Here is a 19,041-nt window from a genome sequence, read left to right on the forward strand (position 1 = left end):
AGAAAAGCCTACAAAAGTGTTTTGGGGTCCTTCTGAGTTACAGTCACCAAGAATTCATGTTTCACATACTAGACCATAGTCAGTCTATGGTAATTCATCAGTGTTAACATTGAAGAGTTCAAACCAAGTCATGGTTCTAGCAGTTTCTAAATCAGGTACGCAGATATCAGTTGCTGAATCTCTGAATGTGCTGTGTCTTCACGTTTTAAAGTGATCTCTGTGATCTCTATTCAATGATAATTGCAAGAAAAATAATTGATCTTCATTTTTCATAGGTTGTTTTTATCGTAAGTGAAAGAGTGATGACTTTCAAGCTCTGTACATGTTCTCTCTTACATCACCACTCTTCTACTAGTGTTTCCTGATATCTCAAATATATCACTTAAAATCAGCTCCTTATCCTAGTGTCTGTTTACGGAAGAACTCAAGCTAGGCTAACCAATGAGGCAATTCATAAGAGGACCTGCTCTGTCCTACCCTAGATTACTGTTACAACTGAGACAGTAACAAATATGTATCAGATCATTATATACATTTTACACAAAATAGTTGCTGCCTGTAAATTTAAGATATTTCTAAATTGAAACAATTTCCCATAATTTATACAACTCATATTCTACACTGAGACCCTTTGCAGATTTTATTGCTATAGAATTCTCCTGTTGAAACTGCACATATGATTTTATATTTATGACATGGAATCCTACATACCTTAGCTACCATTTAGCTTTGTAAAACCTGTTATATTTTAGTCTTGTTTGCCTTGAAAGTGCAATCCCTCACAGCCTTGCTTTATGCACAAGAAGACTGCATAGTTGAAATCTAGCCTGATAGTAATACATGATGTCCCTCCAAGCTTTCAAAACATGAAAAGAAAACTCTAACTCAGTTTTCTTGCATTTTCTCAAATTGTACTAAATACTGGCTTAAATTAACCAGAAAATCTAACAAGTACCCATCACAGGATAGGACTTCCTGTAGGATCCATGGATGAAAAACAGAAATAGGTGCCTCCAAAAAAGGATCATCTTGATGATGAGTACAGTCCAGTGAGAAGACAAGACTGTACCTTGAGAGCTGAGGCTTGGGGGTCAATCCTTCTTTTATATGAACAGATTCTAAGGTGAGAAACCATGTCCAGTGCTTTATTCCATGGTTATCAGCTAAATAATCACAGAATAGAAATATATAAACATTTATGAGTGAACTCTTTTGCCTTGGTACTAATTCTGAAGGAAGTTTTCAATTTTGAGAAACAAATTTACTTGCTCCAATTCTTGTAAATATGTATGTTAAGATAAACTTTGTCTCTGCTGTTAGCTTGCACTTGGTTTAGCTCACCAGAATTATATGGTGGTATAGATGAGTTTGCATTTCTATGAAATCTTTTTTAAAAATCTCACATTTAAATGTACATTTTTATTATAATTCTGGTCAATACATCTGTGACTCTTAATAAAATGTGACTTCGTAACTCATCCTTTAGTTGTCCCATCTATATTCCTCAAAATCATCTTTCAGATCATAACATTTAATCTTTCAGAACAGAGTGACATGTATTTTGAGGCAATAACACAGTTTTTTTATCACCAAGAAATGGTTGCCTTCTTGACTAACAGGGAAAGGACTTAAACCAGATAAAATTAGTGTCAGTTTTTCCACATGACTTCTTTTGTACTCCATCTCTTCCTTATTGTTAACATTGGACTCCACTGCACAAAGGTATTCTATACCTGTTTTCTCCATGAGTAAGCTTTCTCCTTTTTACATTGAAAGCAAATATAAAAGGGGGAAAGAAGGCAGAGAATAAAAAGTGCCCCTCTGCTAGAAGGATGATAAGGCAAGTCATTTTTAGAGAAATAGCATTTTGGCAGAATTCTGCTAAAAGTGAGTGAATGTTTCCTGCAAACATCTGATGATGTAAAAACATTCCAGGGAGAGTAAATAACAAGTTCAAGAATCAAAGTGAGTGTATACTAATCAAGCTTCAGAAACAGTAAGGAAATAAAGGTGCCTAAAGCAAAGAGAGATAAAGGAAAGAGAAAGATGGGAGATGATGGCAGAATTAGCCAGGTAACAAGTAGAGTAGGAATTGCAGGTCACTGCAAGTACACTTACTCTAATAACAACGGGGAACTTTTGGATAGTGTTGAACTAGAGAATGTATCATTTTATATTATTCTAGAAAATGTAGCTTGTCAGAAAGACATGCATAAAAAAACACTAAAACATTTATCATCTTAGCCAGTTCTTCTTAAAGTTGAGACCAGGATAAAGACTCTGTGCAGGTAATTTATTTGGGAAGTAATCCAGGAACAGAAATTAAGTTTCAGAATAGTAGAAAAGGTAAAAAAGGAAAAATAATATGAAGATACATGTTTGCCACTATTACAAGTAACTAGTGCTCCATCTCCCTGGGACTGGCTGTGGAAACTTAGAAGGGTGTCTCAGAAAATATCTGCCTGACAAATAAAAGAAGAAATATTTAGCCTTGAGTTTTTATCCTCCACAGTGGCTAACGGGAAACTTATATTATATTAATTCCTCATCCCTTGTGGGATGTGAATTTCTTAGTGCGGAGTGGGATGCCACATGCTATGGTATTATAAGTCAGAAAAGCCTCTGGACGAGAAAGGAAAAAATGTCTTGACACCAACTGGAGAAAATGCAGTAGGTGGCTACTATGTCCATGCAGCTGTGGAGACTGTTTCAGAACCAATCACTTAAGCAATGACTGGCACAAAAGATATGGCCCAGATGATGTGCACTACTTTATAGGAAATGTAGGCTATAGATCTCCAAATGGAATGTTTTCTGTCCGGATATTCTTCTACAGGAGAACAGTTTTGCCATCTTTTCTTTGATTAATCTTTTCATTACAAACAAAACTTAACGGAAGCTTTTTGTTGTTGTTGTTTTCTTTCTTTAAAGAAACTCTAATAAAATTTATCCTGCATGTAAATAACAAAGATGCTTTTATTCTTGGTGGAGAAATAAGAGAGTAGAGGAGAGCAGAGGAGAGGAGAGAGATTTCTCAATGTATTTTGTGTTAATTGCATACAAGTGTTACTTTTTAACATTGAAAATAATTATATATTAAGTGCCTCATCTATTTATAGCTCTTGCAACTTTACATAGAGTTTCTAGCAGAAAAATCATTATGCATTATAACTACTAGTTAGCAATGATAATTTGTATATGGCATAAGTAGGTATTAGCTCTAAAGTTGTTCTCCAAATGACTGGGTAAACACAAACCCAGGCATGAACACAAGTATTTTAATAATACCATATGTCTCACACTGCTAGTGTCTTTTCTGTTTGCATTTTGTGTATGTGCAGAAGAAAAAAAGGTGCTAATATTGTCTACTGTTATCTGTTGAATGTCTGTCAATGCTGCACTGTATTAAAAGCTCTGGAGCTACAGAAGTAAACAAAACAGGTACAAATCCCTGCCTCATGGCGCGCACATTCCTGAGGGAAGGTTTCAAGTGCACCAAGTTATGGGTGCCTTTTACAAGAGGCTGAATATCATTTCATACTATATGTTATACTGAATCCACCATGAGAGATGTCATTTTGAAATATTTTTCTCCCTGCAGAGTCCTACTGTGTACTATTTCTTTTTTCTTTTTTATATGGGGTGGATTGAATGGCCCTGACAATGTGGATAAACCATTAAATTTTATGTTTCAACTTGCTGATCTGCAAAGATAAAAATCGCACTACACAATATAACCCTAATGCTTTATCTTGAAAAATTCTTGACTTGGTAACTTTGGAGTTGTGCGGTGCTTTCCTGAAAGTAAGGATTCAAACTTCACTGCTTATAGATATATGTGGAATGTGATGGGTTTGGATGGCCCGATTAGCCACAAGCTGCTGTCCTTTTTTGCTTCACTTTTTGTCATCTCAGTGGGACATTAGAGAAATTTTCTGTATGTAGTTGAGCAAAATGGCTTTGCCTGATAGAAAGGTGGGAAATTAGGGGTTGACTATATACGAGAAGATATGCTCATTTTTCATCTTATTCAAATGTGTTTCTTTCTGCTGAGGGATGGCTGTGTAGAATATGTATTATTGTGCTTTATAATGTCAGGCAATGTCTCTTCCTAATATTATACACAGTGGGGAAGGTAGGGGTCCAAGGGACATTGGGGCCTGTCAGTTTACCAAGAGATGATTTTTGTTTACATATGTTTTAAAAATGCATAATCAATGACAATACATATAACTCCTTTGCTTTATGATACACATACAATAACCAGTCCTTTTATTCCACTAATAGTTTCTAGAATACAGCTCTGTCTCCTTATTGCAGTTCATATCATTCATATCAACTTGAAAGTCTAACTCACACATGTTTTTTGCTGTGTAAGCTGAGCTGTTACAATCTAAGCTTCCACGAGGCTGTTTCTTCCAATGTCTTAAAGAAATATAGAGACTGAAAGAGGGCAAGAGAACAAACAAGTGTCAAAATGTTAACAATGAGTTTATTTAAGTGAAAGTTATATAAGTGTATTGTCATATTCTTGTAATATTTCTGTACTTCTGAACATTTTTATAAATGTGAAGTATAATTTCAATTTTTATGAAAACTAAATTTTAATAAGGAATAAAACAAAATTAGAGGAGACCTGTGAAATAAGAGATTAAGAAACTTCAGATGATAGTAATATATTGTCCTTATTTGAATCCTGTTTTGAACAGACTAGTTTAAAATATTATATAATTATAGTTATTTGAACACACTACTTAAATTTCTTATGATAATAAGGAATAATTATTCTTTCTTTATTGTTTTTATTTGTTTAGGTCCAATATTGTTTTATAGGTTTTGTGATGGTTTTTAAAAGGCCTGTTTTAGAGATACATACTGAAAGACTTACAGATAACTTGGAAATTTCCTTAAAAATTATCTGGGGCAGGAGATGATGTGAGATAGATTAGGACAGATTGGCTGTAGTTGATAATTGTTGAATCTGAGTGGTTATTATACTGTCCTCTCTACTTTCATGTGCTTAAAAGTTTAAATGTAAGGAAATGCTAGAGAACAGATTATTCAGCTTCAACACCAGTAAAATGATGACTCGTCGTCATCGTTGGCAGCCGTCCATCTCGAGAGACGATGGTGTAGCTTCTTAAGAGTCTATCTGCACCGCCGAGAATGGCTGTGCAGTCCGACTCGGGGGTGACACGGTATCTGTCTCCTCCCGTGTTGAATCGACATCTTGCGATGACGCTGGAGTGTCCTCTCCAGTGAAGCTGAAGCTACAGAGCCTGGGCAGGGTGATATGGAGGGTCTGCTGTTGCCCATGCAGCAGACCCCCCCTCTCTTCGCAGCTGAAGGGTCCAAGGGAAAGACGGAGTCAATACAGCTTGGCTTCAGGTGCGCCGCAGGAGTTGCCGGTGTTGACTACAACGTCAAACCGCCTTAGGGACTCCGGCTCCGGATTTTCTGTCGGGGTTTACTCCCTTAGCCTTTCCCCTGAAGAGGTATGCCGCAAGGCAGCGGAGGTTTTTTGGAGTCAGAGTTAAATGATGACTATGTCTAGAATAAACATTGCTGTATTTAAATCAAAAGTAAATGAGTGAATGCATCCAACTCTTACTCAGTGACTGACCCTAAACAAGCCCTAAATAAATATTAGTCATTATTTTTAGACTTGTGTTTTTCTTCAAATCTAAAATGAGGCTAATATTTATGAAGAATGAACTTTACCTAAATATGTCAATTTTTTTTACTCAAAGATTGTCACAGGAAACAATTATTGCTTCTCTAGAGGAATATAAATCTTATAAATAAAAATAAACTTATGCCATAATAAACAATAATCAAATATTTAAGGAGAAGAAGTAACTTAACTTTAATTATAATTAATGAGAAAAATCTACAAGTTGTGAAGAAATTGTTATTCAAGAATATTGTTTGGAGAGCTAATTCAACTTTGAAGAAAAAATTTTGTCACTGTTACTTATATTGACTAGAATTTTATCTCTGCTTTACATATTTTAGCCATGAAATCCTACTACTTAATTTTGTTTCATTTAAATTGGCTAATCCACAAATAATATTTTGAAATTTTTGTAAAATTAAGTATGAGTTTTATATGTATATGATTCATTTTCATATTTTAAACCAACCTTTTTAATATATTGGAAGTCATCAAAAATAGAGACTATTCTACAAATCTGCTGAAAATGGTAAATTATTAAAATTAATGGAGCTTGCTCCTGCCCCTGACCGTCTCTCCCGTCCAGGTCACTGGGACGCAAAGGAGTGAGAGCGGGCCCTCGCTGACCACGCTGTCTCCAGTGGTAATTTTTTGCTTCCTCCATAGCGGCTCCCTCTCTGAAGAACGCAGCCCCCCTCAGTCCAGGGGTGTTGCAGGCAACAAGGATCTTCCACGCTGGGCAGCCAAGTCTTGCCCCCGTACCGCCCCTTCCAGAGCAGGGAGGAAAAGTTCGTCATGGGCTGATCCCTGAGGAATTCTTCCAGTTCCTTTATCCAAAAACCAGTGTGACAGGACCCTATGTGCTCGTAACTGGGCTTATCCTATATTTTCTGTCCAAAGAAATGTATGTGGTTACTCCAGAGACCGTTTCTGCCATATCCACAATAGGGCTGCTTGTCTATATAGTTAAAAAATATGGTGCTTATGTCGGGGAATTTGCTGGTAAACTCAATGAGCAAAAAATCGCCCAACTAGAAGAAGCGAAACAGGCTTCCATCAAAGGCATCCAGGATGAAATTGCTCTGGAGAAGTCCCAGCAGGCCCTGGTCCAAAAGCGCCATTACCTTTTTGATGTCCAGAGGAATAACATTGCTATGGCCTTGGAGGTTACTTATCAGGAACGGCTGCATATAGTATAGAAGGAGGTGAAGAACCGCCTGAACTATCATATCTCAGTGCAGAATATGATGCGTCGGAAGGAGCAGGAGCACGTGATAAACTGGATGGAGAAGCACGTGGTGCAGAGCATCTCTGCAGAGCAGGAAAAGGAGACAATTGCGAAGTGCATTGCAGACCTAAAGCTCCTTGCAAAGAAGGCCTAGGCACAGCTGGTTATGTAAATAATCTCTCCGGATTGAGACAGCTAGACACACTTGACCGACTGACTCTGAACTAGGCTGTGACAGAAGCTTTCTGTGTCACCTTCTGCTGGAGTCCAGTTTACCCCACACAAAAATGAAAAGCGTGAGTTTCATCTGCTGACAGAATTAAAACAATCTATTGGCCAGCGAGATGTTTCATGTCCTTCTTCTTTTGCGTTTTGAATTGCTCCATGACCACTTTTGAATAAGCAATGTGATTTTAATAATATTTGGTACTTGACTAAAGACTGCCAAGTTATCATTTAAGTTTGTTATTAATTCTGTCATCTTACAATAAAGTGACATTTGGACAAGGTTTGTCAAATTGCATAATTTTCTGAAATAATTTCAACATTTGTCGTGTGGGTAAAAATTAAAGATATCATTGAACTGATAAAAATAAATAAATAAAATTAATGGAAATGTAACAATTTGATTTTGCATTTTATTGGCTCTTTCTATGCAGTGGTAAAACATAACAGTAGATCACTGTCTTTAAAGTGAGAAAATGGGCAATGTGTTTATAGATTATAGCAAATGTATTTATCTATTACTACAAGGTATACTACAAGGTATACAAACGAATCATGATGAACATTAATGCTATGGGATGTGAACACAAATATATAGTACAGTAATATAAGGCAAGTATTTGTCATTCATTGAATTACAATTAGTAAACCACTTTTCTGTTTTATAGAAGTAATTCACACATTCAAACTAAGAGTCATTTCTAGCCTCTATATTTGGTAAAAGGACAACTGTCATTGCCATGGAGGACAATGTCATTTCATCTTCACACCTGAGTATCTGAGAGGGTGTCTTATAGTAACATATAAGAGGCCTGATTATATAGTTATTTTAGATTTTATAGGGGTTGAGTACAAGAGAATCTGTGAATTAGAAACATGATATATTCTATGGTAGGAATTGAAGTTTAGGTCTTCTGAATATCAGCACTTCAGTGAAAGATTTGGACAGTGCTTCAACAAGTAAAATTTATTCATGTTTGGCAATGTTAAATTAAAAAGAAGTATGAAATAGCAAGTAAATTTCGATTTAACAAAACCTAAAAGTCACAGTCAAATATTTTGTTATTTCATGCTGTATAAATGAAAGATACATTTTCCCTCTTTTCCAGAGTTTGAGTATACTATATTCATTTTTATTCATGATGAAAGAAATCTACTTATACAGCTTAATCTTTTTCAGTTTAGGTAAAGAACTTGCAGAAAAGAATCTTATCTTTTCACGGCTAGAGAATATTTGAAAGTTCAACCTAAAATGCCATGAATCAGAAGGAAAATAGTCAAATGAAATCTAGTTGTGATGAACATGTTATTATATAAACGTTTAAGGAACTAATCAAGTAAACAAAAATACCAAATTTGAATATTGATGTACGCATATGGACTTTGTCAAAGAAGACAGATTTTAGATTTGTTCAGTATTTAGGAGTTTTGTGTTAACTATACCATTGCCAGGAACTGACAGTTGAATAAACATATCTATATAATTTTTAATTTTTCCTATGCTATTATAACATAGCAACTTATTCAAATAAGGGTTCCTGTATCTCTCTATGCTTTATTTTTCTTCTTGAGAGTTATTCTATTTTTACCCAACACTTATTGTGGCTGCTTCTGTTAATCCTTTGTTTTCTTTAACTCATAATTTCTTTCAGTTTGGTTTATTGGCATTTGCTTCATTGTTCTGGTTGTCTGTTAAATTATGTTTCCTACTTTAATTATTATACTAGTTGACAACCATTAGGACAAAATAAACTCAGAGGAGAGCTAATTGCTTCCTTATTTGAAATTTTATTTTTAAGGATTATGCTGAGAAGGAGAACACCATAGCAAAAGCTCTAGAAGATCTGAAGGCCAATTTTTACTGTGAACTCTGTGACAAGCAGTATTATAAGCATCAGGAGTTTGACAATCACATTAATTCATATGACCATGCTCACAAACAGGTAAGTAAGAATGTCAAAAAAATCTAGTATTTTGGAACTTTTGTAATAGTTTAAATTGTGTGGACTCTGTGGATATTTTTATTTTTCTTTCTTATACATTTATTAAGATATTCTGGGGTGATTTGATGACATGGAAAAAGACAGACAAGTTTTTTTTGTTTTTTGTTTTTTTGTTAAACACCAAATGCAAAGTCTGAAATAAACAGTTAATACAAAGAAATACAATACAGTTGCCTCTTGATTGATAGTATTCTGAAAATTATATTCTATTGGTTTTGATCTAAATATCTTCAAATTTATAAATTTTCAAATATTTTGATGAATGAATATTTACCAGATTTATTTACAGTTATTTTTGTAAAGCATTTGCCTTTTTAACTGCCATAAATCACACACAAAAAAACAAGTTTTGGGATAGTAAAATTAACTAACATTATTGGATATATAAGTACTTAATATGTGTATAATTTAGTTTATTTTAATATTATTTTTATTTCCCTATCTATTGTAAATCTGATTGATTTTTCTCAGTATTCTGTAAAAATGAGTTTAAACTAGTGATGATGTCAGAAGTGAAGTTAGTAATACATATTCCACTTTCTCATACACTTTGCATTTATTCTGCAGCTTCTATGTTGATTAGCACAGATAAAAGACAGCAGTCAAGCAGTCTTAGTTATCATCAATTTATATATATATATATATATATATATATATATATATATATATATATATATATATATTAGCCGTATCTCACAAATATCCATATATCATTTTGGTTGGTATTTAGAAAGAGAGATATTTAACCCACAAATGTACAATAACTTTTTGTTAATTTATCATATGTAAGAAAGAGTAGGGAGAAATGATCACAGTAAGTACTTGTGAACCAATTGTATATATTTCCTTTTGCTGTATCCCTTTCATTTCCTCATACCAACAAAACTGCTCAAGGAGGAGGTAAGCTTTACATACACCTCTAATTAATGCACATTAAAAGAGCTGCCCTTGCCTTCTTTTTCCTGGTAGTAGTTCCACTGGCAGACCAATTAAGGGAAGGTTTTGAAGGAAATATAATTTATTTTCTTATATAAAAGGCATACATGTGCATACACTATTGATTGATTTTAACATTAAAAACCATCAGTAAATGGCGTTGATTTCATTCTGCAATTCCTACCTTTTGTTTTATGAAATTACCTAGAATGTTTCTCTTAATGTGGTACATATAAGAAAGTTGTTTTTCTGACATTTTCAAAGTACCCCAAAACACAAAATATGCTATAAACATTTGTTTCATTGTATAAAGTAGGTATTTAGAAATGTGTATGTTTTTAGGTGTGTTTTAAGACTATCTTATCAACTATCAATATCCTTTGTTTCACCCTGATCCATGTGGCTGAGTTAGCTGGGCATCATCCCACAAAGCAAAAGGTCTCCAGTTTGATTTCCGGTCAAAGCATGTACCTAGGTTGTAGGTTCAGTCCTCTTTCGGGGTGCATATGAGGCAGCCAATCGATGTTTCTCTCCCTCTCTTACTCTCTCCCTTTCCTTCTCTCTAAAAATAAATAAGTGAAATATTTTTTAAAAATATTCTTTGTTTTATTCGGCCATAGGTGTTGTAAGATTAAACTCACTTAGATTATCATGAGGACCTTTCCAGTTCCATTTTCTTAGTGAAATTAAAATACTATATACTATCCACAAATAAGCTAGAGGAATTCAGGCAGGGTCTATGTTGCAGTTTTGAAGTCCAGAGGGTCACTTTTGATAAGGCCCAGGGGCATCATACCCTAGAGACAGATATACTATCTAAATCACCACAAACTCTGGCAGATAGCAGAGTCTTAATTGATTAATTAACATGAGACAATGTTATAGTTAGTAAAAATACTTAAAATCGGATACTTAGCATATATATTTTAAAACTATACAAACATACATTTATATGTGTGTTTTAATGCACTTGAAGAATCAAGATACCTGACTATCTCAGGCAGGTCTCAACATGAACTTATGGCATGGGAGAAGCTTTTCTTTTTTATTTTCAATTTTATTTTGTATTGGTTTTACATTTACAGCTTAGTGACTAAACAATCATATACTTTACAAAGTCTTCCCTTGATATTTTGAGTGCCCAAATAGCCCCATATGTTGTTATTGCAATATTATCGATTATACTATTCCCTATGCCTTACTTTACATGCTCGTGACTTTTTTGTAACTATGAATTTGTACTTCTTAATACCTTCACCTCTTTCACGCTCTTCCCCACCCTCCTCCTCTCTGGAAACCGCCAGTCCAGTCCTTGTATCTTTTCATCTTTGTCTTCCCAGGGTTCCAATTCTGCACGCACCGACACGGGGTTTGGACTAGAGGACTTTTATCAGCCTTCCTGTATCTAAAATTCAAGAACTCTATATCAAAAGTATAATATATAGTTAGTGCCTCTATATTCATCCATAAATGATATATTTTTAAATTCTCAATTCCATGTTTTCTAAGTGCTTCTCTCATATCAAAATATTAGAATAATTTCCAGTAATGTTATATCATTCTGAATTCTAGTCATTGATTTTTTTTTTTTTAATGGGAAGCTCAGCATCAGGTAAGAAGAAAAGATTTCCCTCTAAACCTTTTCCCTTGTGCATCTGCCCTTAGACTAGAGCCATACTGTGTCTGTCCTCTCACCTAGCTGCTGATGGCAATTCAGAGTTATTTTCACTCTAAGAGATTTGTCACATGGACGCTATGAAGAGATAGGAAAGGGAATGATTGCCTTATTTCTGTTACCCCTCAAACATTTTGATTTTTGCTGCAGAGGCTTCCGTGTGCCTGAAATATCTCCCAAAAGGCACCAAAGTGACCTTCACCCTACAAGTCAGGATTCAGTGTTTTTAGCCTGCTGTTTTGTTCTGCTCCAGGGGAAGTCACGGTCAGGCCAGTCGTTGAAGTTTGCTGTTTCTGCAGGATCTAGTATTACCATACAAATGGAGCAGTTTTTCCTCGGGTTTGAACATTTCCTAGTAATTTAATTTTCTGTTCACTAGTATGATACCTGAGGAAGGAACCGCTTCTTGATATTTGGGTATAAATTTTCGTTTGTTAGATAACATTTAAAGATTAATAAGAATATATCAGATACAGATAAAGCAATGAACAATTTAATCCATTTAAAATATCTTCCCTGAGATTTTTCTTGTGATATGCACTTCAGCTAATTGTATTTTTATGATTTTATTGTAAACACACCATAATTTGTTTAACCATTCTTTTGTTATTAGATTTTAAAGCACTTTTTTTCTCTTATAAATAACAAAGCAGTGAACATTTGTTTGCATGTTCTTATCATAGGTCTTTACGAATGGAAATACTAGATCAAAGAGCATGAATTTTGATACCTTTTGATACCAAAACTCTAATTATAGATGAGTTTAAGCTGTTTCTTACAGGTAATGTGCTATTTTTAAAACAATTTTAGAATCAAAACAAGGGAGGAACATACAATTTTCTGATATAGAGCCTCCCTGATTCCCCCAAAGATGTATATATATACATATATATATGTCCCCTGGCTGGTTTGGCTCAGTGGATTGAGCGTCGGCCTGCGAGCTAAGTGTCGCTGGTTCGATCTTCCAGTCAGGGCACATCAGAGAAGGAAAACTCTGACTCCAAAAAACCTCCGCTGCCTTGCGGCATACCTCTTCAGGGGAAAGGCTAAGGGAGTAAAGCCCGACAGAAAATCTGGAGCCGGAGTCCCTAAGGCGGTTTGACGTTGTAGTCAACACCGGCAACTCCTGCGGCGCACCTGAAGCCAAGCTGTATTGACTCCGTCTTTCCCTTGGACCCTTCAGCTGCGAAGAGAGGGGGGGTCTGCTGCATGGGCAACAGCAGACCCTCCATATCACCCTGCCCAGGCTCTGTAGCTTCAGCTTCACTGGAGAGGACACTTCAGCGTCATCGCAAGATGTCGATTCAACACGGGAGGAGACAGATACCGTGTCACTCCCGAGTTGGACTGCACAGCCATTCTCGGCGGTGCAGATAGACTCTTAAGAAGCTACACCATCGTCTCTCGAGACGGACGGCTGCTGACGACATCTATATTTAATAATAGAACTGTGTTTCATTGACATTTCAATTCAAAGGCATGATCTGATAGAATTAAACTGAAGGTTTTGTCCATTCTTGAATTCATTAGGTTGATGGCTATCAATAGAGTCGATCAATCTTCAGGGAAGGTGAAAACTATCACCACCTTAAATAGAGGTCGCTGCTCTATGTTACCTAAACATAATTACACCAAAAAGAATTTAAAAAATAGAGTGTAGACAGTCACTAAATACCTAAATTATGCATTATAAGCCAATCAAAAGTTCTTCTACACTTTTCTGTTTGTTACCACCAAATTTTTCATTTCTTTAAACCAACATAACAATAGCTATGAGGAAACCATTTTGAGCCCTAGCAGTATTTCTTTATTTATATTGTAATGGTTGTTTATTAACTCTTGGAAGTACAGAGTGGGGCAAAAGTAGGTTTACATTGTTCACATGAAAAATAACACAATAATTAATAAATTATAATACAACAATAAACCGTGATTGACCTACTCACAACTGTTAACCTACTTTTGCCCCACCCTGTATATTCTTCTTGCATGTCACATAATGACTTGGTTGGTGGCATCAATAAAATTGTGTCACTCTGTTTTACTATTTTATTTTTATTATAATAATAATGATACTTAATATATCTTATACTATGTCTATTTTGGGGAATAGTCTATAAATTTTTATATACTTTCTATTATATACATTGAGTTTTACTTTCTTTTTCTAAAAGTTGGAGACAGATTCTGGAAATTACTCTTAACAATATCAAATTTTTAAGAAAAAAATTGATGTGGAAAAAATTTAATATCTAAGATTAACATAATGTGGAAATTAAGAGCAACGCTTAGCTTTGAGTGTACTGAAAATCAAATTTTTATCTCCTAATCAGACCAAGAATCAAACTTTAAATTATCTGTACACAGGATTTTCTTATAATACATTTCAAGATTCTCCTGGCTTCTACAGAAATTAAGACCTCAGTATTTTGGTTTTCTGTGGGAAGAATAGAGATGAAATACAACTAAGAAAGTTTAATTCCAGCTGAATATTAGAATCCTCAGGAAAGCTTTAAAAAATAGTAATCTCAGAGTTTGGTATAAGTCCATGGCATATTATCTGTTTGCATTTCCTGATGATTATGAGTCCAGGGCTGAAAAGGAGAGTGGAGATAACAAGAGTCATGAGGTTGCTATTTAAGTTGTCATTTAGTGACACTGCATGCTTCTATGATATAGATGCATAGCAAAAGTATGTCACTTCTTATTAGAGAGAGGATGGAGAAAGAAGCAAAGACAACAGAGGAGCAGTTAGGAATATGTATTCTGATTTATCTTCTCCAGGCAATGACCAGACAGGAGGAGATGTCTTAGAAATATAAGGACCCTGAAAAGAGAATGTCTTGGGGTTGCCTGCTCCATACCAATATGAAAAGTAGCCAATATCAAAATAAAATTGGCATCAGAACCCTGGCTGGTATGGCTCAGTTGGTTGGAGCATCCTCTCAGAGGCCACAGTTTTGATTCTGGGGTCATGGCACCTTGGGTAGGTTATGGGTTTGATCCCTAGTCAGGGTGCATAAGAGAAGGCAGCCAGTCAATATTTCTCTCTAACATCAATGTTTCTCTCTCTCCCTTCCTCTTTCTCCAAAAGCAATAGAAAAAAAGTTTCCCCAGAAAAGAAGAAAAAAAAAGTAAATTTGGCATCAGAATGTGTTTAAGCAATAAACTCTTCTCTTTGGTCTTCCTAGGAACCTCAATAGATAGTGTCCAGAATTTCCTTTTTGCCCTTCTGGCAACTGATTTGAGAGCCATTTTCTTGTTGTGGAGAAGGAAGAGATATGCAGGTAGATTATCTGAGCCAACCAGCAAGATGGAAGAAAGACTAGATTCAGAGATGTCTATCTTACCAGTGTGAATTAACTTGCAGTTGAATTTAAGTCACCTGAAGAGGGTTACCAAGACTCTCTCATCAAAGTGAGAACAGACAATGGAATACACCAGGTGTTGGCTTCAGAAAAAGTGGCAGCAACATTACCTGTGGTAGAGAAATCATGTACTATATATAAAGAGTATATGGACCTTGGCTGCCAAAGGCTCATGTAAGTCTTCTCTTGTCCCCCTACACCCACAGGACCTAAGAAGACTTAGTGGGAGTAAGGAGAAAAATAGGAAATTGAAGATACTTAGCGGTTATTTCAGAAAACTTGTTATCAGTAAATATTCTATTTAATATGGTTTGTAATACCATTCATTTTCTACTATTCAGTGGGGAATGACTCAAGTAAGAGAAAGGTAATTTATTTATAAAATAAAGAAGCAAACATGTCTTTCTACATATATGATATAAATCAAACAAATTTTTCACCCAGCTAATAATTTTACCAATGAACATTAGATTGTTAATTATCTAAATATTTTTATTTTTGAATCTCTGACAATGAACAAGCCCAACTAAATTGCCAGGGTATTCTAAATTATATCAAATTTGATAATTAATAAATAAAAAGTAAATAGTCTATGGAATGGTTCACTTATTATGTTTGCGTGGTTACTTTAATGTTAACCTATGCTTAAGTATAAGGTAAACTTATACATTTAAAAGTATAAGTTACCAGCTAGTATCTTAAACATAGCTTATTTTTAATGATCTGAATGATTTGTATAAGAACAAATTATATATATGTTTATCCAAACAGATAATAGTGTCTCATGGAGTATTAAAAAATAGAGAACAAGATAATGAAAGCAAAAAATGTATAGATACATTGATACTTATGTGTCTATGATTATATGTGCCATATATAGTCTTCCTTTATCCAGTAATACAACTATTTGCAATCTTGGTAATTCAAGATTGTATGTGCTATAAGTAATTCATATCGCCATGAGCAGCTATGATAAAGGAGAATTCTGGCAATCTTTAATTCACCTCTTTTACTTAAGATTGGCTTCTTTGTTATGAGCACACCCTCTGTTAGTAGAACATGATGATGTTTACAATCCCATCTTTAAGAAACACTTTCTTTTTAAAAATAAATGTCCTTTTTAAGTGCATACTTAGATCATCTACATATTTTCAAATTGCCGAAATATGATAACTCTTTAAAAAACATAAGGACTTTGAAATAAGTTATGAGATTGGCAAATACAAGTCACTGTGTAACCTGGTATCATCAGATGTTCATATACTGAAATTCTGTTATATTGCTTAAATTGTTATTCTATGGACAAACTCCTAAGATGCCATGCATGTTATCCTAATATTGTTATATAGACCTCAAGATGATATTAACAGAAATGTTTACTCTAAGAAAGGTTTAAATAGGCTTAAAATAATATGGGATATTCATAGTAGCTTTCAAATGACCATGCCTTGCAAATAAAAGCCACCCTTTTTATTTCCCATAAGGTAAGATTCTAGTCTTCTCTTAATCATTTTATCCTAAGCACTCACTAAATACAATCTACAAACATACAAGGCTAATCATAACACTTTTTATTTTCCCACCTTCTTTTTTTCAGTTTTAGTATTATGTAATCTAGCTGAAAATAAAACTTTTCTCTAATGATGGTATTCTGCTCATTGTTTAGAGATTAATATTTTTCAACACTTGCCTGTTTGTGCTGCATAAGTCATATGGCTTCACCTTGTTTTGGGGGGTATAATCAGTTATATTAAATATTTTTCCTACAGCATAAAAAATTGTCTAAGAGTCATTTTAAAAATAATTGATGCTGTTTAAAGATAAGTCTGCATAGAATGTACCATGGCATGTATCCAGATGCAATTATATAACATTAAGTTATGACAATTAGTACAAAGAAGTAATGATAAAATTTGTTCTGGAAAGTAGTACAGAATCTTCAACAAAACTATTCATAAATTTCCCCCAACCTCCAACCTGTATTCTAAACCTCATCCTTGTCTTCTGCTCGGTTATTGAAGATCAAATGCGTGAGAAATGTTACACATGCCCATGATAACATTTTTGCAGAACCCATTTTTCCCCATGACCTTAGCCTCACCAAAGCAACATGTCCTTTCAAACCCTTTGCACCTCCTGACTTTCTGACTTCCATTTGTAGTTGTGTATTTTGAGCATAAACACCTAATTTCAAAGTGAGGTATATAAACTTTCAAGAGTTTGACTTAAATCTATATCCTGTTGCTATAAAGATTGAACATAACTCTATCAGAATCATAGGGTCCAGAGCTTGTTAGTACTAATAGCTGCCTGAAGGGAATCAATTTTTCAGGCACTGGGTACTCAGGGGTTATTTTTCTTCTTGTTTTTGTTTATTTGTTTTTTAGAGGACTATGAAAAGAAGGAAAAGTGGCTAAAAAATGAAATATGTTTTTATACAATTCTTTTTTGTCCCAGAGCTGAAATTTAAAGCTACTTGCTATTTTTATTCACTTTTCATGCCATCAAAAAAATATTCATATATATATATATATATAACCATTCTGAGATCTGAGGAAAAAATTTCCAAGTTGGTTTATCTAGTAACAAAGTGATTTTTACAAACTTTTCTCATGGTGTGTGCTTATTTTTAGATAGATGCATTTATACTCTACAGTATTCACTGTAATATTATCAGTACCATTTTTTATTTTTAAATTATTTTTATAATAATTTTAATGGAATCATAATAGTCCATCAACTATTTTTATCTTAAACATTCACTACTGTTGTATTTATTTTCTTTCTATATTTTAAATTCTGATACTTTATTGCCCTTATACTAACTTCAGATTCTCAATTTTTATTCCTACAAGATTTCTAAAATGAAAATGAAATATAGAAATGATGTTAACATTTCTTGACTTTATAAGTATTTAGAAAACTAATTGAGACTTAACTTATTAATTTCATAGAAATAATTTTCAAAATGGTTACACATCAAAATATCCTGAATTAATAATTTAATTTTATTACAGTCAAGGAAATATTTTTCAATATGGTATAATTCAATTGATATTAAGTTAAATTACTAAAATATTTAACATTTGATATAAATTTAATATCATGTGTTTGAATTTCAGGTATTATATATTAAACACATGTATGCTAACGCATATCTTTCTAAAGTATGTCGGCAGCCGTCCGTCTCGAGAGACGATGGTATAGCTTCTTAAGAGTCTATCTGCACCACCGAGAATGGCTGTGCAGTCCGACTCGAGAGTGACACGGTATCTGTCTCCTCCCGTGTTGAATCGACATCTTGCGATGACGCTGGAGTGTCCTCTCCAGTGAAGCTGAAGCTACAGAGCCTGGGCAGGGTGATATGGAGGGTCTGCTGTTGCCCATGCAGCAGACCCCCCCTCTCTTCGCAGCTGAAGGGTCCAAGGGAAAGACGGAGTCAATACAGCTTGGCTTCAGGTGCGCCGCAGGAGTTGCCGGTGTTGACTACAACGTCAAACCGCCTTAGGGACTCCGGCTCCGGATTTTCTGTCGGGGTTTACTCCCTTAGCCTTTCCCCTGAAGAGGTATGCCGCAAGGCAGCGGAGGTTTTTTGGAGTCAGAGTTTTCCTTCTTTGATGTGCCCTGACTGGAAGATCGAACCAGCGACACTTAGCTCGCAGGCCGACGCTCAATCCACTGAGCCAAACCAGCCAGGGTTTTCTAAAGTATAGATATAGATATTTATCAATGTATACTAAAGGTGCATACACACGTTTATAGTTTCTGTGAATGTTTTTGATTTTTGGTTTTACACATTATTCAAGTGCATTCTAACTAAATATATTGTATCCAGTACATACAGAATACACATAAAATACATTCAACTCAGAAATATATCAAAATAAATATATTAATCCAAAAATCATGTTCTTTATACAGATTTTCCTCTG

The 19,041-nt window shown here is 34.6% G+C and overlaps 1 protein-coding gene and 1 pseudogene across 1 annotated transcript in view; both read left to right on the forward strand.

Moving 5' to 3' along the window:
• Positions 1–19,041, forward strand: part of ZNF804A (zinc finger protein 804A) — a 238,587-nt gene that overhangs the window by 195,303 nt on the left and 24,243 nt on the right. Inside the window, exon 2 of the mRNA XM_090268236.1 lies at positions 8,927–9,070. Within this exon, the coding sequence (XP_090124362.1) occupies positions 8,927–9,070 (144 nt within the window). The remainder of the gene's footprint in view (positions 1–8,926; positions 9,071–19,041) is intronic.
• LOC150022351 (ATP synthase peripheral stalk subunit b, mitochondrial pseudogene) lies at positions 6,325–7,241 on the forward strand (annotated as a pseudogene).

Source organism: Furipterus horrens, unplaced genomic scaffold (genome assembly GCF_987537825.1).
Source record: "Furipterus horrens unplaced genomic scaffold, mFurHor1.1.pri manual_scaffold_1, whole genome shotgun sequence".
NCBI classification, from domain to species: Eukaryota; Metazoa; Chordata; class Mammalia; order Chiroptera; family Furipteridae; genus Furipterus; species Furipterus horrens.